This window comes from Notamacropus eugenii, chromosome 1, assembly GCF_028372415.1.
Source record: "Notamacropus eugenii isolate mMacEug1 chromosome 1, mMacEug1.pri_v2, whole genome shotgun sequence".
Classification (NCBI taxonomy): Eukaryota; Metazoa; Chordata; class Mammalia; order Diprotodontia; family Macropodidae; genus Notamacropus; species Notamacropus eugenii.
In genome coordinates this window covers 473,162,957-473,187,275 of record NC_092872.1, presented here as the reverse complement: position 1 = coordinate 473,187,275, position 24,319 = coordinate 473,162,957, and the positions used below count along the sequence as shown (strand labels likewise).

The 24,319-nt window shown below is 36.9% G+C and overlaps 1 protein-coding gene across 1 annotated transcript in view; it reads left to right on the top strand.

Moving 5' to 3' along the window:
* LOC140519364 (liver carboxylesterase 1-like) overlaps positions 1-24,319 on the top strand; it is a 101,278-nt gene that overhangs the window by 10,525 nt on the left and 66,434 nt on the right. The window contains exons 6-13 of the mRNA XM_072632278.1: positions 7,472-7,576; positions 8,574-8,678; positions 9,963-10,001; positions 13,740-13,880; positions 16,654-16,734; positions 17,665-17,812; positions 19,878-20,009; positions 22,358-22,430. Of these exons, the coding sequence (XP_072488379.1) occupies positions 7,472-7,576; positions 8,574-8,678; positions 9,963-10,001; positions 13,740-13,880; positions 16,654-16,734; positions 17,665-17,812; positions 19,878-20,009; positions 22,358-22,430 (824 nt within the window). The remainder of the gene's footprint in view (positions 1-7,471; positions 7,577-8,573; positions 8,679-9,962; positions 10,002-13,739; positions 13,881-16,653; positions 16,735-17,664; positions 17,813-19,877; positions 20,010-22,357; positions 22,431-24,319) is intronic.

The window sequence follows — 24,319 nt, the reverse complement described above, 5'->3', positions numbered from 1 at the left end:
GCTGCATTGACTGCACAATCATTTGCAAACAGAAAGTCGTGGACCAGCACTCCCTCCACTTTGGTCTTGGCTTGTAGCCTTTTCAAATTGAAAAACTAACCATCAGTATGGTAGTTGACCTTGATGCTGTGTTCATCCTCATTGAAAGTATTTGTCAATATGGCTGAAAACATCATGCTAAAAAGCATGGGAGCAAGCATACAGCCCTGTTTCACTCCTTTGGTGACTGGGAAGGCATGAGAGCTTTGTCCATTATCCAGAACCTGGGCAAACATGCCATAATGAAATTGATGTACAACATTGATGAACTTCTCCAGGCAACCAAATTTTGACATAATTTTCCATAAACCCTCACGACTAACAGTGTCAAAGGCTTTGGTCAGATCTACAAGTGTTGTGTACAGACCTCTGTTCCACTCCTGTCATTTCCCCTGGAGTTGTCTGGCAGCAAACACCATATTGACTGTTCCTTGGCCCTTTCTGAAGTCACACTGACTCTCAGGTATATGACCATCTTCCAGGTGAAGGATCAGCCTATTAAGGAGGACTCTAGAAAGAATTTTCCCAGAAATGACTAAATGAGAGATCCCCCCATGGTTATCGCAGGACAACCTATTCCCTTTACTCTTGTAGAGATGGACAGTGAAGGCATCCTTGAACTCCTGGGGGATAATCTCCTCTTGCCATATAACCTGGAAAAATTTGGTCAACTTTTGTATGAGCAATAGTCCCCCTACCTTGTAAATCTCACCTAGAATAGAATCAGCACCAGGTGCTTTGCCACATGAAAGGAGCTTAATGGCCCTCAAAACCTCTTCTTCAGTTGGAAGTTCAGCTAAGGAGGTTTTGACTTCAACCTGAGGTAAATGGTCAATGGCCTCAGCATTGATTGATGATGGTCTGTTGAGAACTCTATGGAAGTGTTCAGCCTGTCTCTCTAGGATCATGTCCTTATCGCTAATCAATGTGACTCCATTAGCACTGAGTAGCTGTGATACACCATAGGTTTTGGGTCCATAAATAGCTTTCAGGAAATCATACAGTGCTTTGGATTGCTACTATCAGCATAAAACTGAATTTCATACTGAGCCAGGAAATCCTGCATCTCTCTGATTTTTGTTTGTACTTTGCTTTTGATGGAATTAAATGCTGTCTTCCCAGAAGTGGATGAACTATCCTGCTGGTAAATGTGGTGGAGTTCTTGTTTTTCATTTAGCAACTTCTGAATTTCCCTATCATTTTCATCAAACCATTCTTGGTGTTTGGGAGTGTTCTGACTCAGATGAGCAAATGCAGTGCTGTACACTAAATGTCTGAACGCTGCCCACTCCTTTTCTGCTCCACTATTGCCAACTGTGTATTGGCTCAACTTTCCCTCCAAGTCAGCAGGAAGCTGTTCATGCTCAGAGAAGCACTCTAATTTGTTGACATTAATTCTTCTGGTAGTCATTTTGTCTTGGGGTCAGCGCTTTTGATGAATGTGAATATTTAGCTTGGAAAGGATAAGTCTATGATCTGTCCAGCACTCTGCACCACACATTGCCTTTGTCACTCTGACATCTTGTCTGTCTCTTCTCCTTACAATCACATAATCTATTAGATGCCAGTGTTTGCTGTGAGGATGCATCCATGAATTTTTATTGTGTTTAGGTAAGCAGAAGACAGAACACCATTGCTGTTGCTGTTTCCAACTCCATTCTTCCCTAAGACTCCCTGCCAAGTCTGGTAGTCTGAGCCTACTCTAGCATTAAAGACACCCAGAATTATAAAGTTGTCCTCTTTTGGCACATTGATGATAAGTGTCTCTAGGTCTTCATAAAATTTTTCTTTGACTTCATCAGGGTTTGTCATGGTGGGAGCATAGTCACTTATGATGGTGGTATGATGTTTTCCTGCAAGTGGCAATCACATTGTCATGAGCCTATCATTCATTCCTTTTGGCAGGCATGCCAGCTTGCTGATTAGATTGGTTTTGATTGCAAAACCCATGCCAACTTCATGGCACTCCCCTTCACTGCGCCCACTCCAGAAAATGGTGTATACAGCTCCAACCTCATTAAGTTGGCCTTCATCTGCCAACCTTTTTTTCATTCATGCCTGCTATTTGGATGTGATACCTGTTGAGTTCTCTCGCAAAAAGAGCAGTTCTTCTTTCAGGTCTACTGGATTTTGTGTTGTCTATTAGTGTGTGCACGTTGCATGTGCCGATGGTGAGTGGAATCATCTTTGCAGATGTTTTCATACTTTTTTTGTGTTTTGACCACATAAATGGGATTCCCCACCTGTCACAGTAATCAGGCCAGGGTTGGGTAAACAGGCAATGTTTAGGGCACCTTTTCTAGCTCCCTTCCTCACACCAGGAGCTGAGCAGTGTGATCCTTAAAAGGCTGCTCAGACACCCAGGGTGCTGCTGAGTCCCACAGCTGCTTCCAGTAAGAAACAATCCTATGGCTTAGGCTGCCTGCGTGCAGGGTTGTGACTACAGCTCCCAGGTTATCCACACTTGTTGCTTCATCACGTGCCTATTGCCACAGGATTTTGAGGCATAATAGTGAAATGGTATGGGTGATGTCTTTTGATTCGTGAGTAAATTGGATTTAAGTGAGGCAGAGTTGCATGAAGTCATCAGCCTCATTCTCTCCTCCTGAATCATCATAGTCCAGTGGCAGGACAGAGTCCAGATGGCTGGCAATGGCTCAGGGTGCAATGAATGTCCTTGGTGTCTTTGGTGTCTAACCAAGCTCTAAGCACTCTACATAGCTTGCTTCATCTTCCTTCATGGCCATTGGAAGAAATTGTTCTCACCTGCCCATTCCACCAGATGAAGTCTTCACTTGCTTGGGGTAGACACCCCCCTAACTCACCAATGGGTTTGAGAACCCTTGGTCACTCTCAACCCGGTTTGGCCTGTCTGCCAAAATGATTTACCTGGGTGTGGCCGCTGCGCATGCTGCAGCTTCTTGGAGCCACAGGTGAGAGTTAGGTGGAATAGGTGGACACCAAAGATGTAAGAGCCCTGAAAAGGGCTCGGCAGCTTTCATACCAAACATACTGTTACTAGTACTGGTCCTCCCTGAACACACCCTACAACAGCAATAGTGTAACAGCAATATTGTAATGATAATCAAGTGTGAAAGACTTAGCTATTCAGATAAATACAATGATGTGTGACATTTTCAAAGTTCTCATGATGAAAAGTGCTATTCACTTCGAGAAAGAGAACTGATGGTCTCCAAGTGAAGAGTGAAGCACATTTTTTCACTTTCTTTATTTTCTTGCTCATATTACTATTTTTGCAACATGCCAGATATTGAGATAATTTTTTATAGCTTTAAAATGTATAATTAGTGTCATGTTGCTTGCCTTCTCAATGACTGGAGAAAGAGTTGGAGGGAATGAGAGAATTTGGAACAAAAAATTAAAAACTAAATGTTGGGAAATTAAAAATAAAATAAAAATAAATTAAATTTATTAAAAATCAGCATAAAGAAATTCTCTGAAGTACTGAGACTACCATGCATGAGGAACACAAAGAAATCTAGAGATACCTTTATGAACTAACCCAAAGTTAAAAAAAAACACAAGCGGAAGACTAGAGTGCATATCTACTATGCTCATTGGAGCATAATTTTTATAGAGGGTATGGATCCCATATGCAAATGTGCTCCTTCTCCTGTTAGTTTGGCTCCCTTACCTTAACTTGCAATCATTACGGAAGATTGGGGTAGGGAGGGGGAATTCCATAGGGGAAGCCAACCATGGCTGCCACACTGCTATAAATCACTTTCAGGATCCTAGGAGTACCTCCAATTTGGGAGAGAAATATACGTTACAATAAGGACCTTATTTGTGATTATCCACCAGCATATTTTCCACTTATAAAAATTAGTTAAAATAGCACCATTCACTCTTAAATAAAGCAATTTCTAACTAAGAAGCAAATGCTATAATAGTTAAACATATTCATTCATAATCTGAATCACTCACTCTCACCATTACCCACATTGTTTGTAGGGAGGAGAACATGGTTACAGAAACCTAGTGATGGGTAACATACAAAAGGCAACCAGGGGCACCTCAAAGCTCTAGATTGCAAGAATAGAAGTCTTTGCACTTTTTAGGGAAAGATCTGCATCACCCATCCGTTGTTCCTCTTCCGCACCTTTCTGTTCTGTTGGACAAAGCCTTTTCTCTGATATTCTCAGGTCTCTGAAGAAGTACAAAGTTCTTTTCAGAATGATAGCCTTATGCTTGAGATCTACATAACTGCTGGAGTGTGATCTCTTGATTAAGTGGTCAAGCAGTACGACAATCTTTTATGGATGGAATTTTCCAGAAAGGGAAAAGCAGTTCCCTTTATTCCAGGGAACTACAAAGCTATTCAGGTTTTGGTTTGGACTTTGAGGAGTTTTTTCCTCTAAAAACATAGGAGACAGTAAAGGGCAATATAGGCAAGACTGAGGAATTTCCCTCTTTCGAGCTCTATATAGCACTAGATATCTATATCTTTGCCCCAAGCAACTCTTCACACAATATAGAATCTTACTTTTTGCCACTCAACATTCAAAATGAGAACTTTTCTCCAAGCCCTTACATGAGGAAAAGTGAACGAGAATAAACAGACAAAGAATATTGATTGGGACTCAGACTGAGAAAAGTGTTATGAACCATTAGGTAATGAAATTAATTAAAATGTTATATTAAATCAAAAGGGTTTTGTACAAATAAAACCAATGTAGCCAAGAACAGAAGGAAAGCAGAAAATTTGGAAAATTTTTTTATAATCTGTCAATTAAAGATTTCATTTCTCAAATTTGTGCAGAACTTTTTAAAATTTACAAGAAAACAAATCATTCCCCAATTGATAGTCAGAGGATATAAATAGACAATTTTTCAGCGAAGAAATTAAAACTATGTACAGTCATGTGAAAAAATGCTCTAAATCATTATTGACTACAGAAATGAAATTAAAACAATTTTGAGATCATCTTACACCTATCAGACTGGTCAAAATGACAGATGCCCTTTAACTGGAGAATGGCTAAACAAGTTATGGTATATGGTGGTAATATGATACTACTGTGCTACAAGAAATTGCAAGCTGGTTGATTTTAGAAAAAACATGGAAAGACATACATGAAATAATGAAAAGTGAAATGAGCAGTACCAAGAGAATGTTGTACATAGTAACATAAATATTATCCTAAGAACAACTTCGAATAACTAATTCATATTGGGAATTATAAATACTCAAACCACCTATAAAGGACTTATGAAAAGGTGCTGTAGATTTTCAGAGAAAGAAATAATAAATTGAAGGATGTATAGGATGGTTTTACACACATATGCATATGTGTATGCATTTATGCATATATCTATATCTAGATATCTATTTGTATTTAATTGTACTCTTCTCTAGGGCAGAGTAGGGACAGAAACAAAAAGTACACAACAGAGAACAAAAGAAAATTTAGAAGGAACCACTGAAAAGTACGGTAGTTTTGAAAACAATGTGTAGCATTTGTTACATAGTTTTTCAAAAAAAATAAACAGTCTGAAATGGAAAATCATGTTGTTATATTGAATTTTGCCTTTATTTTTTGTTGTGTGCATGGAAATATTCTTTTTTGCTCATTTTGTAATTCAAAATCAATAAATAATTTTAAAAAAGACATCAATTAACATGTTAATTAAACAAATTCAGCTTTTTCTATTTGTCAACAAGGTTTTAAGAAAACATTCAGTATGAATAAAATGTCTTCGAGATACAGAACAAAGAATTCCTTGAGATCTGAAAGATAAGGTTGTTACTTATTAAGAGTATGAAGGGAGAGTTTATGGCATTTGGAAAATTAGAAAAAAATTAAAGCAGAAAATTACTTTTGCTTCTCTCCTTTTCTTTTCTCCCTCCTTTCGGCCTCCTATTTTTCTCTTTACTTCATCTTGTTTTTTCCTTGACTGTCTCCTCCTTTTCTAGTCTCTTGTCTTTTTCTTTCCCTTTCTGGCTTGGATCTACAATGTTTATAGGGAGAGATTGTTTAAGACTTTTATAATGGGACATGAATAAAGCCAAACTTTCCAGCTCCTTTTCACCAGCAGGTGGCCTACCGAGAATTATCTAAGTACTGCAGCAAAAGGGCGATAGCAACTTCTAAAGAAATGTCTTTGTTGATCTACTGAGTCCTGATCCTTGACTGACATGGCAAATTAGTCAGACTTTTCTTGACCTACTACAATTTTCAATTCCTTTTATCCTTTTGTAGCAATGAACACTGCCAGTTTGATAGTAGATGAGTATAGAAGCAAGCTTAGAGGCAGCCACAATTTCAGGGCCTCTTGGAAGGTTCCCTTGTCCAAAAGGCATGGATTGGCTTCTGATAGTCTAATTATGCAACGTCATTGCATTTAAGCTTTGTTCATAGTTAAGATCTAAGTCACTCTAGGAAGATCAGTCTATTTAATTTTAGTAGTCATCTACACTTCTGTGTGAGCAGCTTTCCTTAAGAGTGGATTTTTATAGAGATAAGAACAGGAAAAAAGGGAGAGAGTAATGAATGAGGATTGCAAAGGGACAATGAAAAGGAATTCTGATATTACCAGAAGAAAAATTCTACTCACTTCAGTTTTTCCTTGGATTAAAAAAAAAAAGCTAGCCCTGTCAGATATTCCTGGCTCATATTGCTCACACTTATGTTACTTGCTTAATTTTTCTGAAGTTATTTCTGAAAAACTAAATTCTTGGTTAGATGGTCAATCTTGGCAAGATCAGACCACAAAAGAGAAATGAATAAACAAACAAAAAGCCTTTTAAATTCCTTTATTCTTGTTCCAAAATAGTGGACTGGTGATCCATTAGCATTTATTAAGGCTAAATTGTCCTACCCTGATCCTCCCAAATAGTTGGCTAGGATGGTTTTAACTAACCATTTGGGCACCTGGAGCAAAAGTCATAAAGTGTGCCAGAGGCAGCTAATGTGAATTATTGCATGGATTATCTTTTGAAGACAAATTGAAGCGGAGGAAAAAGACTTTGGGAATGAAAGGCCCAGGCAGGGTTTGGAGAGATTCCAGGACTTCTATTTGTTTTATCAAATACACACTAGGTAAAAGGCAATATACAGAGAGATTAAATTTTAAAGGCAAAAAGAAAAAAAAATCATTGTTCTCTAGGAGCTTACATTCTCATGGGGGCAACAACATATACATGGATAAATGAGAGGTTTTTCTGGGCATGTTGCAGGTTGGGGAGGAGCTCACCTGGGGGAATCAGTGTAACAGTAATTAGCTTCCTATTTTAATTAATTGTTCTTGATAATTAGGTACCAGGCTCAGTTATTTTATGCTGTGAATAAAATAGCCATTGTCATGTTCTCTAAATTTTGATGCATTAGAGAAACATCAGAGTTACTTCAGCTTAGTCATGGCTCTCCTTTGAAATCATCATTTTAATTTCTCTCTGTTCTTCATTCAGATTGTATCTCCTTTGACCAAGAATCTTTTCCACCGGGCTATTTCCCAGAGTGGAGTTGTCCTTATGGAATCTCTGTTCACTTCTAACATCAAACCAATAACTGAGGTAGGCTTGTTAGATTTTTGTGATACCATGTACTGGGATCTATTAATAGAATCACGAGATTTAGAACTAAAAGAGACATTAGAAGTTTTCTAGGGCAGTTTTTTCATTTTACAGAAGATATAACTAAGTCTAAGAGACTGAACTTGTTCAAAGTCAGTCAGGTAATAAGGAGGCAGATCTGGAACTTGAACCAAGTTGTTGGACTTCATATTTGGTACTGCTGATGCTGCCCTGTGATTGTTGAAGTTTAGCAGTGCTGGGATCCTGAACAGTGACACATGGGTCCTACCCAAATGAATCTGACCCAAGTCTTCTTTCAGTCAAAGAGAAATAAGGTTTATTAAAGATTTGCCATATTGGGTAGACTCTTAAGGAATCTGAACATTTGTGATTCTAATTACAGACCAGATTGAATCTGAGCACTTTCATGGAAACAATATGAATCCTATACACAGAAAGACCATGGGAGGGTTCTAGGATTGGCCAAGTACTCTGGGGTGATTGGAGGAGGGGTCTAAGGAGGATCTTGATGGGAATGGCCAATAGTCTGGGGTGACTAGAGGTGGGAGCCAGGAACCAAGAGAATGGGGTTTTGATGGGATCAAGAGTGGGAAGTAGCCAGAGGCAATCTGGAGGTAACAGACAATGAAGGTCTAGGATAGGTTAAGGGTAATAGAGAGTTGGATATAGTGATAATGAAAGGTCAGTTGAGGGAATTATAATCTCATCTGAATATCAAATTAAGTAGGAAGATTCAAGGAGAGTTCAAGAGGGTTTCCAGAGCCTGAACCCCATCAAGATCATACTTTTAAGAAGATACTAGTTTCTTTTACTATCTCTTCTTTGATCACTTTGATCATTGATTTTTCTTCCTACATAGATGGAAGTTGCTCTTGGAATATAGAAATGATAACCAGAGGCACATAAATATCAATTGATAGGTAGAGATAATAGCAACAGATGGAGCTAAATGTTTTTGTTTGTTTGTTTTTGGCAGAAAATTACAACCCTGACTGGGTGTAAAATAACTACTTCAGCCAGCATGGTTCACTGTATTCGGCAGAAGACAGAGGAGGAGATCATGAACACAACTCTGAAGATGGTAGGTGACCTTAGAGTACTTATCCAATACCCGTTTAGCATGTTTCATTGTATATTATGACTTCAGATTCTCCAGTACATCCAGCCAGCATAGATGCCTTCCCACGTCTGAGAAGCTCTGACTTTCAGAATTACAGGTAACCAAGCTTTTAAGAATGAACCTAAACACCCCTACAATTTACTTTGATTGATGTAAAAATCACCCAAGTCATGATCCGGGAAATGACTGTAAGGTTTTCACATCTGCTGTCCTTATATCCATCTGTCTGAGGCCAAGGAGGATAGATCAGAAAAATATGAGAGATATCTTGACATTTAATTAATCAGTAGTCAAATATTTCTAGTATCTGTCATCCCAGGGAAAGCTAAGGTAAATGGCAGTAGGGTGTGTCTCTGGGAGATGGTGGAAAGTGAAAATATCAATCCCTTCCTTGTGATCAAGATTTATGTTCCACATAGAGGGGGGTGAATGGAAAGGAACAGATACTTTTATAGTGCCTGCTATGTTCCTGGAACTGTGCTAATGCATTACAAATATTATTTCATTTGTACTCACAAGTACCCTAGTAAATAGATACAATTATTATAGCATTTTTATCCCTATTTTACAGCTGAAGAAACTGAAGTAGACAATTTGCAGGGCCTTGAGTGACTTGGATAATTGTCAAAACTCTCTGCTTTTTGCAGAGAGTAGTGAGGAATCTTTGAAGGATCCAAAGATGTTGAAACATTCAAGATGTCTTAGATAATACACCTGTCCCTGGGTGGTTTATAAAGTAGACAATGAAGAATGAGGTGATTATTCCTGGATTAGGTCTAATGCCACTGACAAAGTTTTTGCCAAATGCAACCTTACTTTCAGGATTATATAAATGAAAAATGCATATGTATATCCCCATAGCTTTTTCCCTACAGTAGTGAATTGAGCAGGGGAAAAACAGAGAGGAGTACTGAAAAATTTGCCTTATACAAAAGGGTAAAAAAAATGAACTTCCTTCTAATTTATAGACCTGTATGTCTCAGATCTGTCTTCTCAAGAAACCTAGAATTAAGGATATCTAGGAGGAGTTGTCCAGGACCTAGCATGATGACTCCAAAGTTGAGTTCCAACAGGACTTGTTCTTAATGGAATTCACCACTCTGTTGTGAGGGGTAGGGACAAGAATCCTCTCTACTTCATCTCTGTACATAACCTTGAAAGCTCTAAGAGAAGAAACCTAATCTTCAAGTGAAATAGCAAGATCAGCTCTTTGTGAGAAATTTTTCACCTTTTTTTCCCCCACAGAAATTATTTACTGCAGATTTTCTTGGAGATCCCACAAAGGTAAATTATCCTTATTTTCTTAAGTAGACATTTTAAATCTTGACTCCTTTAAGTTCCAGTTAATCAAAAATAATGAAATTATTCACAATCAAAAAGGAAAGGACTTTACTCTCCCAATGGAATCATTCCAATCCCATGCCCTTCAGTATTGAGCTGCTCAGTCCAAGATACACAATTACCTAATGGCAGCTACAAAGCTGTATCACCCTTCTAGAGGTTGACCCTGTATATTTCAGATAAACACCTGGGGAAGCCCCTGAGCTGGGCTGCTGACTCCCCTTCAGTAACTTTCTGAGATGAGGTCAAGGCCTAAAATAACCTGACTTTTTAAAAAAAAATTCTCTTTGAGGTTAATATTTGCTACGGGATTACCTAGTTTGAGCTAATTATTAAATCAACACTAGAGTGACTTGGTATTTTGAAGATTTCAAACCTTCTCTTAGTTCAGCAATAAGGAACATTCTTCTTGGCTCTTCTTCTACTATCATCATCACTACAAAGTTAGTCATCCCATTAGCTGGTCTTGTAGTCATAGAAGACTTTAGAATTCCTTCTTTTATTCAAGTTGTTCCTGAAATCCCACTTGCTGAAAAAGTCCTCTTAGGCTATGTAGTTTAGTATTTAGCCCTCCAACCCCACTGTCTCTAAATATAAGCCTCTCCTGAATTTGTCCAGCTCATCACCTCTGGCTTTTTCAAGTCCCAGTTTGCATCTAATGAAAATATTTCCTCTCTTCTTCATTTAGTAGCCATAGTAAACTGAAGGGCTATCTCTGTGTTCTGGCTTGCATAAATGGCAATGTAGTAAAATACAAAGAAGCTTGGATTAAGAGTCAGGAGATCTAGAATTATTCCAGAAGTCATGGCTTTGCCGCTTTTCAATAAGGAGACCATGACAACTCACACCCCTCCTGAGCTTCAGTTTCCTCATCTGCAAAAGTAGAAAGCATAGAATTCCTTCTTTTACAGTTGAAAACAATGGGACTAGTTGGGTTTTAAATTTTGTATTCCCAGTGACTAGTGCATAATAAATATTTTTAAAAGACTCTAGATTTAAGAGCTAAAATTAACCTTAGATGACATCTAAATGCAACCCCCTCATTTTTATACTTGAGGAAACTGAGGCACAGAGAAGTTAAAACTATTTGCTTAGTGTCACATAAGTAGTATTTACTGAGATATGATATGAAACCAGTTCGTCCTGATTCCAAGTCCAGTGCCCCTAAACACTACATAACTCTGACTCTTAATAAATACTTGCTGAATTGAATGTTTTAAATAAGGAGGCCTGACTTACTGGTGCAGTGGGTAGAATACTGGCCTGGAGTTAGGAAGACCTGATCCAAATCTGGACTCAGGTACTTTCCAGTTGTGTAACCCTGGGCAAGACACTTAATTTCAGTTTGCCCCAGTTTCCTCACCTGAAAATGGGGATAATAATAACTACCTCAAAGGGTTGCTGTGAGAATCAAACAATGTTTGTAAAAAGCTTTTAATATAGTATCTGATACAAAGGAGGTGCTATATTAATGCTTATTCCCTTCCCTTTCCCATCTCTTCTTTGACTATGCACTAAGATCTCTTGCTACTCTACATCGTATGAGCCTCTAACTTCTTTGTGATTGCTTCCTCATCTATAAAATGGGGATCATTCTGATGCTGCCTAATTCATAGGGCTGTGAAGATCAAAGAGATACTGGATATGAAAGGGGTTTGCAACTGGAAAGAATGATTGGTATACATACATACACAGAATGATATGTGTGATATCACTTCTGATTCTGATAGAGTAGTCAAAAAAAAGATACTGTGATCTTGGGCTACTTTTAAGAAAGGAATAACTTTGTCTCAATGAAACTTAAAAAAACATACAGAAAAGAGCAGAAGAAAATTCAGGAGACATAGACAAGCAGGGTGTTATTGGTATCATAATGGTAAATTTAATTTGTACTTTAAAATGACTTGTAAATAATGGGAATTTGTAGTTTTATTTTAAACCCTCTTTTTCCTTTACGTTGGGAAGAGTACAAGCATTTATTAAGCACCTATTATGTGCAGGCACTGTGCTAAAGTCTTTACAAATATTATGTCATTTGATTCTTATTACAGTCTTGTGAAGTAGGTTCTGTTATTATCCCCATTTTACAGTCAAGGAAAGTGAGGTAAACAGGTTTAGTGACTTGCCCGAGGCCACTTAGCTTGGAAGTATCTGAGGCTGCTTTTGAACTCAGTTCTTGCTGACTCCAGACCCAATATTCTGAGCCCCCTTTCTTACCTTTCTATATGAACATGTTCATGTTTGTTTATATTTAAGTTCATAATTCTTAAAAGCAAAGAAAAATGGAAAGAATAATAGCCATGCATGAGAAGCAGGCAGTTCCTTAGTTCTCCACTTCTGCCCTGTTAAGAGAAAATCTGGAGTACTGCTTTCATTTCTGGGGGCCACCTTAAGAAGACAAGGATGAGGTTTTACATGTTACATGCCTCTGTTTTACATGCTTCAAGGATGAGGGAAGGGACTAGGGACATTTTGCTGTCAGAAGACTAGAAGGGCATCATGGCTATTCTTAGTTGCTCGAAGGTCTGTTATTCCAAAGAGAGATTAGACACATTCTGGACCCAGATGGGGGAAGTAGGAACCCACGGTATAAGTTTCAAAATGGTCAATTGAGGCTGGATATCTTAGGTAGAGTGAGTTCCATATCCCCTAAAAAAGCACCTGTTGATTATGATGAAGAGGGGATTTTTTTTCTCTTCTGGCATAGGTTAGATTAGATCTTCCTTGAGATGCCTTTCAACTCTGAAATTCTGTGATTCTTTTTCAAAAGACACAAAACAGAGACTTAAAATAGATTATCGACTAATGTAGACTTAAAAACAGAGTACAGACTTAAAAGAGATTATAAGTTAATGTGTGTATAAGCATCAATATACGTAAATATAAAGAGTGTAAGCGTAAATATGTGAACAAGAAGAATAATGGAATACCCATTTCTATAGGATTTTTCCTTCCTTCTGAGCCTAAGAGACAGTCAGTACAAGTATGACTGTTCACATCTTAGAGATGCGGAGGGTAAATAACTGGCTCACAACACATAACCAGGAAGTATTAGAGTCAGGACTCCAGCTTGGATCTTTTGAAATTCTAATTTCAGTGTAGAATGTCCCAAAGAATACTGGACGACTTTGGATGAGGGAGAGAGCCGTATATTCTAGACTGATCAAGGAAGGATTTCTGTGTGTGTGTGTGTGTGTGTGTGTGTGTGTGTGTGTGTGTGTGTGTGTGTGTGAAGGAATGATGCTTCAGTTTGGTTTTTGACCTTAGAAAAAATGGGGTGGCAATTTATAGTAAGGCTACAAGTTACTTAGTATTTTTTATGACCCACCAACTGAGCCTGGCTAACCTTTTCTAAGGGATCAGAATTTATATTCTGATTCTTTTCTTTATTTTGACCAGAAGGTAATGGTTGTAAGATGGACAAAAGTAATTGATTCATAATCCATTTATTAGAGAGATAAAGACACTGCCCTTAGATTGTCCTTTGGTTCAGAGACTCAATGCAAAGTTTCAGGTTCTTCTCCCTGCTGACCCTACCGTTGGATACTGGGAATATGATACCCCATGAGTCATAGCCATAAAAACAAACAAACAAACAAACCAACAAAACAACATGCAATTCAGTTCTTTGGGGAAGGGAGAGGAAGGTAGAGTGGATGTGTAATAATTTTTTTCTTACAGAAAATTGCTTTCATACCTGCAGTCCTGGATGGAGTATTTTTCCATAAAAACCCCAAAGACCTCCTAGCTGAAAAGCAGTTCAATCACATCCCCTACATTGTGGGCATCAACAACAATGAATTCAGCTGGCTTCTCCCAACTGTAAGATTCTTCTGGTTTTTTCTGGCACCTCATCCTCCCTTTTTTTTTTTTACTAATAAACTTTATTTTTGCCATTTGTTTTGGTGGAGGACACATTAGGATTATTATATCAGTCATTCATGTTAGTTGTAAGTTTATGTCTGAAGTAGAATGTTATAGCTTAAAATTAATCTTAAAAAATTTTAATAAAGAAAAAATGCTAGTAAATAAGTATCTGGTTCAATTTGCTGTAGAAGAAAATGATGTGGACTCAGAATATCTGGATTGAGTTCTACATCTGCCACTTAGTTGTATAATTTTGGGCAAGTTACCTGAGCTCTCTGGGTATCAAACTCCTAAACTATAAAAGAGGAATAATAGTTGCATCATATGTTTCACATTGTTCTTAAGCATCAAATCATTTTTAAGCATAAAAACCCACCTTGTTTTATATATTTTGTTTATTTACAATATTATTTTATTAATTTATTATATTATTTACCCAATGTATAATACCTTGGAAGAAAATAACAAGTGTTTCTGCATCTACCATCTTTTATACTCAACCATGTAAAATCAACTCACTGTCAATATGGAGTTGCTACATTCTGAGAATATATGGTGATTTCATCATTGTAGCCCATTTCTTGCATTTGGAACTCTTAATTCTATGTGACAAACTTCACCAGGCTATATAATTAATTAGCAGGAAACTTTTTTCAATTTTTTATTTAGGATTTTTCCTCAGTTACATGTAAAAATAATTTTAACATTCATTTTTAAAACTTTGAATTCCAAATTCTCTCCTTCTTCCCTCCCTGCCCCACACCATCATTGAACAGGTAAGTGATTTGATATAGGTTATACATGTATAGGCATGCATAACACTTGACTTCCATAATAGTCATGTTCTGAAAGATCAACTATATTTCCCTCCATCCTATACCACCCCCCATTTATTCTATTCTCTCTTGCCTTTTACCCTATCCCTCCTCAAAAGTGTTTTGCTTCTGACTACGCCCTTCCCCAATATGCCTTCCTTTCTATCACCACAATGTCTCTGATCCCCTTCCTCCCTTATATAATATAGGATAAGATAGATTTCTATATCCAATTCAATGTGTACATTATTCCCTCCTTGAGCCAATTCTGATGAGACTAAGGTTCATTCAATCCCCCTCACACCCTCCCTTTCCCCCGCCACTGTAAAAGCCTTTTCTTGCCTCTTTTAGGTGTGATAATTTACTCTATTTTACTTCTCCCTCTTTCTTTCTTCCAATGCATTACTCTCTCATCCCTTAATTTTATTTTTTGGATACCATCCCTTTGTATGCAACTCACACCTGTGCTGTCTGTCTATATATACCCCTTCTAGCTTCCCTAAAAATGAGAAAGGTCTAATGAATTACAAATATCATCTTTTCACATAGGAATGTAAACAGTTTAACTTTAATAATTCCCTTATGATTTCTCTTTCCTATTTACCTTTTCATGCTTCACTTGAGTCTATTTGAAAGTCAAATTTTCTATTTAGCTCTGATCTTTTCATCAAGAATGCATAAACTTCCTCTATCTCACTGAATATCCATTTTTCCCCTCATGTATTATACTCAGTTTTTCTGGGTAGGTGACTGCAGGTTGTAATCTTAGCCCCTTTGCCCTCCAGAATATCATATTCCAAGCCTTCTAACCCTTTAATGTAGAAGATGCTAAATCTTGTTTTATCATAACTGTGGTTCCATGATATTTGAATTGTTTATTTCTGACTACGTGTAATATTTTCTCTTTGACCTGGGAACTCTGGAATTTGGCTATAACATTCCTGGGAGTTTTCATTTTGGGATCTTTTTCATTAAGTGATTGGTGGATTCTTTCAATTTCTACTGTACCCTCTGTTTCTAGAATATCAGGTGATGTTCCCTTGATAATTACTTGAAGGATGATGTCCAGGATCTTTTTTTAAAATCATGGCTTTTTGGTAGTCCAATAATTTTTATATTTTCTCTCCTGCATCTATTTTCCAGGTCAGTTGTTTTTCCAATGACATACTTCACATTGTCTTCTATTTATTTCACTTTTTTGTTTTTGTTTTGTGATTTCTCCTAAAGTCTTTAGCTTCTATTTGCTCCATTCTCATTTTTTAATGAATTATTTTCTTCAGTGAGTTTTTGAACCTCCTTTTCCATTTGTCCATATCTGCTTTTTTAAGGCATTTTTCTCCTCATTAATGTTTTAGACCATTTTTTTTGCCATTTGAGTTAGTCTGTTTTTTAAGCATTTTTTGAATCTCCTTTACCAAGCTGTTGACTCATTTTTCATGCTTTTCTTGCATGACTCATTTCTCTTCCTAATTTTTCCTCTCTTACTTGATTTTCAAAATTCTTTTTGATCTTTTTCATGGCCTTAGACCAATTCATATTTTTCCTGGAAGCTTTGGGTGTAGGAGCTTTAACTTTGTTGTCTTCTGAGTGTGTTTTGATCTCCGTTGTCACCAAAGTAAGCTTATATAATCATTGGGTTTTTTTTTTGTTATTTGCTCATTTTCCCAGCCTATTTCTTGACTTTTAAATCTTTATTGAAGTATGGCTCTGCTTCCAGTGTAGAGGGTTTTCCCCAAGTTTCAGGAGATTTGTGCAACTATTTTGACAAATAATTCTAAGGACCTGTAAGTTTTAGTTACTTCAAGAAGCTATGATGTAAGGAGAGGCATTTACTCCTCTTAGGCCTCTGCTCTTGCATTCCATTTGTTTATCTGTTCTTGTTGCTTTATGTGAAATTTGGTTCTTTTGTGTAGCTCATGAAATATCCTCCATTTGAAGACAGAATGGATCAAGAGAAGGCAATGCTGTTGGTTTGGAGATCATATCCACTTCTTGTAAGAGATCTTTATCCAAAGACTATAACGGCTAGGAAGGAACTTAAATCATAGATTGTTAGAGACAGAAAGGATCCTAGAACATAGAATGATAGGGCTCAAAGCACCTTAAAGTCCATCTAGCTCAACATCTTTATTTTACAAACTGGGGAAACCAAGGCCCGGACCAGAGAAATTATTTCCCAAGGTCACAAACTATTCTGTGACTGAAATAAGACTTGAAACCAAGTTTTCTGACCCCCAGGCCAGTGTACTTTCCATTGCATCATTGTTTCTTTCTTTCAGATAAAAAAATACTCAAAAAATACTTTAACTTGTTTTCCCTTGTATTGGTAGAGGAATAAAACCATGGGCTCTCCCTATGTTAAAGTAAAAGCCCTGTGAGAAATTCATGTAATTCTTTAATTCACTCCTTCACTAGGTTGAAGTACTTTCTCCTACCCTTGAAGCAGTCCCATGTCATACTGTTCACATCTATGTTATTACACCTACTATGTTAAACTTTGGTTATACTTGTGTTTGTTACTATGTCATTCTCCCACTAAACTGTAAGCCTTGAGGAGTGGAGCCCTGTCTTATCTTTGTATCTTTGGAAATTCTTAATACAAGGGTCCAGCACATACTAAATGCTTGATAGGCATGCTTCCCTTAATGTCAATAGTTGGGTTCACAAAAACAGGATATTAAGAAGAATAGCATTGTGTGTGGGGGTATTTTAATAGGAATATGATATATGAGTGATTAGCTGAATGGGGTTATCATAGGGCTTTATTGTTTTATGGTAGGGTTAGTTATATGCATTAGCAATTTCATTGTAAAAAAGGTTAGTTGTGGCAATGTTGTGCAGAGTATATAGTTGATGAATAGAAAAAAAGATGAATGAATACATATCTAAATACTTTTCACTCCTTCCTCCATTGATCTTTTCAGAAAATCCCTCAAAATATTGTTCCTTTGATAACTGAGGAGTATCTAGGATTTACAAATGACACTGTGAAAAAGAAATATCTATTTATGGAAATGATGGGAGACTTGTTCATCGGAATCTCAGCTGTGATAGTGGCTCGATTTCATATGGGTGAGTTATGAGAAAAAGCAAAGAAGAGGGTAATGATAAAACCAACCTTAACTCTCCCAAGTTTTACCCAGGGATGCTCTTGAGATAGAACTACTTAGGATAGGCACTGCCTAGAGGCTGAGTAGATTTTTTTCTATGTAAGGAAAGGAGTGCTGGACTTGGATATGGAAGCTCTATGTTCAAATTCTGGCTGGGACATAGTACAATGAGGTAATTCTCCTCTCACATTTTAGTGCTTTTTCTCCCCTTTACTGGATAATAATTTCATGCCACACATACTAAATATGGGTCTACATCAAGTCCCTGTCTTGTGCCATCAGTTCTAATCTTGCTACAGTGTCAACAGGTGATCACATCAGATTCCATGAATTTAATTATCATCCTATGAAGATGACTTCCAGATTTCTGTTCAGCCTTATCTCTTGCATGAGTTCCAATAACTAATTGCCTATTGAACATTTCAGAATGTTTCAGAGATTACTCAAATTATACGTTTGAAACAAAACTCATTCTCCTCTTTTCCTCACCTTACCCTCATCCCTCCTAATTCCTTCCCAAACTTGTCTGTTTCTGTCAAGGGATCATTACTATTGCAGACACCCAGATTTATAACCTCAGTATCACCCTTGAATTTTACTTTTATTCACTCCCTACAGGTAATCATTCAACAAATCTTGTCTATTCTATCTCCATAACATCTCTGATACCCATCCTCTTCTCTCTATTCACACAGCTAATTAAGATCTTCATCAGTTCTTGTCTGACTATTGCAATGATCTTCTCATCAATCTCCCTACCCTAAGTCCTTCTCTCAGTTAATTTATACACCACAAGCTACCAAAATAATTTTCCTTAAATACACATTTGACCATATCATTTCCATATTCAGTGTGCTCAAGTGTTTCCCTGCTGCTTCCAGGAAGGAATATAAATTCCTCTCTTTGCTATTTGAAATATTCAAAACCCAGCCCCAATCTACCTTTCCAGGTTTATTATATCCATCATTACCCTCTTGCACTTTGCAGTCCAGCTAAACAGTCCTTGATCTTTCTCACACCCAGAGCTTCTTTCCCATATGTTTTCCTTTCCCCTAATGCTTGGAATTCCAAGCACTCCATGCTTGGAATGAACTCCTTTGTTTCCACCTTTCAGCACCCCTTTTTTCCTTCAAGGCTCAGCTTAAGCTCTACTGTCTATGTAGAGTCTTTTTTGGTCTTCCAGATTGTAGTGCCCTCCCTCCCAAAACTGCCTCATTGTTTTGTATATATTTTGCATATAGTTTTGAATAATATGTAAATGTTATATCCATCAATAGAATGTAAACTCCTTTAAGACAAATATTATTTATTTTTTTCTTTGTATCCCTGGTGTATGGCATAGAACTTTCCACAACCCAGTATAGCTTGATTAAAATGATTGCTGGAGGTGAGAGGGATGCATTGTTAGCATGAGGCATTGTTCTGCCTAGACTGGGAACAGCACTCAGCTGCATATATCATGATGACCTCTGGAGCCTGGAATCTAGGATAAGCCATTTTGTTCAAATAATCTTAATGGCTATCAGTTGGGGATGCCACAAAGAAGAGTACTACATTAGACTATGACCACTAAGTTTTATAGCTGTAAGATTCTTTGATCAGGGGTACAGAGAACATATTTCTTACTGAATTATTATGGGATTGGCATCAATACTAGATAAGATTGTCTTTATTCAGTGTGAGCCATCATCCTGCATGCCTCCATTGATATCTACAGGTCTATTGTGTTGCTAGGACCTACATTTACAGGGTCATAGCATTATAGATCAAGAGATAGAAGGAACCTCAGAGACAATTAAGCTCAACTCTTTCATTTCATTTGAGGTAACTAAGGTCCAAGAGGGTTAAGTGATTTGCTCATACAGGTACTAAGTATCAAAGGTGGGAGTTAATTTCACATAAAGTATCAGATCATAAGCTTTTCACAGATTTTCCTCTGACCCCTCTGAACTCTCCCCAGCCTTGTAAATACATCCAGGTTAGGGGTCATGAAATGTTGAATTTTCCATTATTTGCTTTCCTTTCAGCTTCAGGTGCACCCACCTACTTGTATGAATTTCAACATCGGTCAAGCTTTTGGGGAAATATGAAACCAGCAACTGTGAAGGCAGACCATGGGGATGACATTTTCCCTGTCTTGGGGGCTCCATTTTTAAAAGGTGATGGACTTATGTTGGCTAGAGAAGTCTCATGAAAAAATTGTCTAGGTAATAAGTAGATGCTGTTGTCTAACTTGATTCTTGCAATAGCCTAGTTATCTCACTATTTGAGAGAATCAAATGAGATGAAAGATATAAAGATCTTTTGGTAGCATAAAAGAGCTGAATAAATATGAGGACTACTTATTATTTAGCCTTTATTATTCATAGACTTATAGAAAGAAACCAGATCAGGGGAGTGGATACAGTTTGGCAGATATGGGGCCAGGGCAAAGGTCTTTTGTCTTGCATCCCCAGGTTAACTTGACTGGGCAGTCTGTCCTAAACCTTAAGTGTCACTACTAAACAAACATCTCTTCTCACGCAATTCAACCTTGAGGATACATTGACCAAAGATAAGTTTTAAGAAGGGAGATAGAAGATATTTAATTTCTTCTCTTCCCTACTCAACCACACCTGAAATATGTTCTTCAGTTTTAGGCACAACATTTTAGTAATGACATTAATGAGACAGAGAATTTGTAGAGTAAAGTGAACAGGATGATACAGGACTGTTAGAAGCAGGCTTAACATCAGCATCCTGTTATTTCAAGTTCAATTTTAGAGCAAAATATGGCCTTTGAACCATTACAAAAGGTGTTTCACTTGAAAAATACGCAGTGGCATTTAGCTTCTATATATATATGTAACCCTCTTGTCTCAATAGGAAAGATCATGGTGATTTTTAGGCTTTCAGATATCAATGGAGTCAGAAGGTCTGGATTCCATATGGGTGGACCTGTTTAATGTCTTCAGGTGATCAGGAAGCTGCATTATAGGAGCCAAGGGCCAATTAGATCTTAGCAAAATATTTGTTACATTTGAAGGAAAACTAATCCCTGTTGTAGGAAAATGGGGAGAACCCTAGTCCTGTCAGGGGGTCTCTTATGACCATACCACATGAAGAGTGGTTGAAAGAACTGGGGGTATTTAGCCTCTAGCAAAGGTATTGTTTGGACTTAATGACTATCTTCAAATATTTGAAAGACTATCATGTGGAAGATGTATTACACTTATTCTCTTTGGATAGAACTAGTAACAATGGATAGAAGTTGCAGTGAGATAGATTTCAACTCCAATGTGAGGAAATATTTCCTAACAATAAAGATTGTCCAAAAGTGTTTGTGTTTTGCCTCTGGAGGTAGCGTACTTCCCATCGCTCTTGGTCCTGTATCAGAGGTTGTATGATCATTTTATTTTTTTGTGTGTGTGGATGTTCTTGAGAGGATTCCTTTTTAGGATGAGTTGGATTAGCTGTCCTCAGAGATGTTCCGATTCTAAGTATGTATCCTATGGCCTATTTCCATGAGTGTTCAAATAAGCTTCGCTCCAAGGGCTTAATTTGTGCTGATCATCTGCTCTGTTTTGGAAGATATTTGGGAGAGAAGAGGACAAATGTTGACACCATACTTGGAAAAATCTCCACAATTCTAGGTGAAAATGCCCAATAACACTTGGGAGGTTTACAATGTTGCCATGTGACTGGACATCCTTTCATCTTAGAGCTTTAGCCTCTATAAGTTCCTCCAGTTTTTGATTCACATTTTCTCTAGGTGGCATCATTGAACTTCTGGCAATTAGGTATTGGCTGCCAAAAGAGAAAAGTCTGAGTCTAGGTTTCCTTTACCTTTGCTTTTGAAGGGCCAGTACTAGCAATGGTTTTGATGTTAACAGTGCAGATTCTCAGGTTTTAGATGCAAAACTGAAAATACTATTATTATAACAGTGGATTTGGAGTCATAGGCTGAGGGTTCAAATCCTAACTCCACTCCTTATTTGTAAGGCCTTGTACAAGTCATTTAACCTCTCTGGTACTTAGTTCCCTTATTTTACAAAATGAGGGAGCTGAACTAGATGAACTTCCTTCCAGTTTTAAAAACAAATGTTCCTAAGTAATATCTATCAGCTTTACTTTCATCAGCATTCTCCAAATCTCTCTCCTACCATTCTTGATGCTGGCTGAGAGTCTACATTTTAAATTAATTCCTTTATGTTATTGTCTTCTACAATGTATAAATGTCTTTAAGAAGGGTAGAATATTCAAAACATATTAACTCTTATTATCAGTTCTGAAATTTAATTCTTGGGAAGACTTAAAACACAATCCAGTTAGGTTTATAGACAACTTCAGAGCATTGCCTTGGTGTGGTACATCAGGATGGGTCACCATATAAAGTAGAAGAACAATGATAACCAGGATGGTAAGACAAAATATAAGTGCTTGAAAAAAGAGTGGGGTGTGAATTGAAGACAAATTTTCTTCCTTATTATACTGATCCCATACTAATATCTGTGGTATTCATCTTTAGAGGGTACTTCAGAAGAGGAGAAACAACTTAGCAGGACAATGATGAAATACTGGGCCAACTTTGCTCGGAATGGGTGAGATTTTTAACAATGAAAGGGGAGAACTTGTACACAAATCATATGCCTCAGCATTTTGGGTGGGTGTCCTCCTTTTTTCTTCTTCTTAAGATGATGGATTTAGAGCTGACAGGCATGATATAATCCACCTAGTTCAACCTCTTTGTTGTTCTTTTCCCTTTTTAATTTATTTGAATGAGCAAATATTCTTCTCCCTCCCACTGAAAATAAAACCCTTGTAAGAAATATGTATATATATATACATATATACACATGTACACACATATGTATATGTGCATAAATACATGTGTATATATACACATATGCATACATGTGCGTGTATACAGAGAGAGAGAGAGGTCATCTACATTTATACAGTTATGTATGTATTTGCATTCATATGTATATATACATTATTATTATTACATGTATGTACATCTACAGATATATCTTAAGACCTATCAGGTTTTCATCATAAATCCTCTGGAATAATATTTGGTCATTATGTTGATCAAAGTTCTTCAATCTTGCAAAGTTGTTTGTCTTTACATTATTGTTGTTATTATATAAATTGTTATTCTGGTTCTGCTCACTTCTTCTAATGGTTCATACAAATAATCCCAGCTTTCTTTAAAAATATTCCTTTTGTTTCTTGGAGCATGATATTATTCAATCACATTCCAATATCACAATTTGTCTACCAACCTTTCAGTTTCCAGTCCTTTGCCTCAGAAAAAGAACTACTACAAATACTTTTGTGCACATGTATTTTTTTCCCTCTTTCTTTGACCTTGTAGAATAAAAGGTTTGCACAGTTTAATAATTTCTTTGGTATAATTTGAAATTGCTCTTCAAAATGGCTAAACCAGTCTGTATTTCCACCAATCGTATATTAGTGTATTTTCTTTTCTTTCCAACATTCATCATTTTTTCTTTAGGCAATTTTGACATTTTTATGTGGCAAAACCTCAGATTTGTTTTAATTTGATTTCTCTAATTATTCATGATTTAGAACATTTTTCATCTGACAGTTGATAGTTAGGATTTCTACCTTTGAAAATTTCCTGTTCACATGCTTTCACCATTTATCAATTGGGAAATGGCTTTATTTCTTATGAGACCTGACCTAATCAATTCCCTGTATGTTTTTTAAATAACACCTTTACCAGAGAAAATTTCTTCAAAGATCCTTCTGTCCCAATTACTTACTGCTTTTCTATTTTAGCTGCATTGTGTGTTTGTGCATGTATGTATGCATGTATGCATGTATGTATGTATGTATGTATGTATATGCAAAAACCTTTAAAGTTTTTTGTAATCAAAATTGTCCACTTTGCCTCTTATGAACTTTTCTACTCTTTGTTTAGTCATGAGTTTTTCCTCTATCCATAGATTTTTCTTGTAATTTGTTTACAAATGTCACACTTGCTTTTAAGAAAAATACCAATTTGGAGCTTTCCTTGGTCTATAAAGAGATAATATTTTATATTTAGTTCCTCTCAGACTGTTTTCCAATTTCCTCCCCCCAATTTTTATTGAATAGTAAGTTCTTTCCATGTGGTACCGTGGGTAGAATGCCAGGTCTGGAGTCAGGAAGACTCAGCTTCCTGAGTTCAAATCTGGTCTTAGACACCTTCTAGCTGTGTGAGCCTGGGCAAGTCACTTAACTGTGTTTGAGTTAGTTCATCTTGTAAAATAAGTTAGAGAAAGAAATGGCAAACCACTCCAGTAACTTTGCCAAGAAAATCTCAAATGATACCACAAGGAATTAGATATGATTGAAAAAGACTGAACAACAACAGCAGCAAAATATTGTGTAATTAATCTGTTCCCCTGATCAGGCTCTCTTTCTTAATTAGTACTCAATTATTTTAATGATTATGGCTTTTAGTAGTGTTTAAGATCTC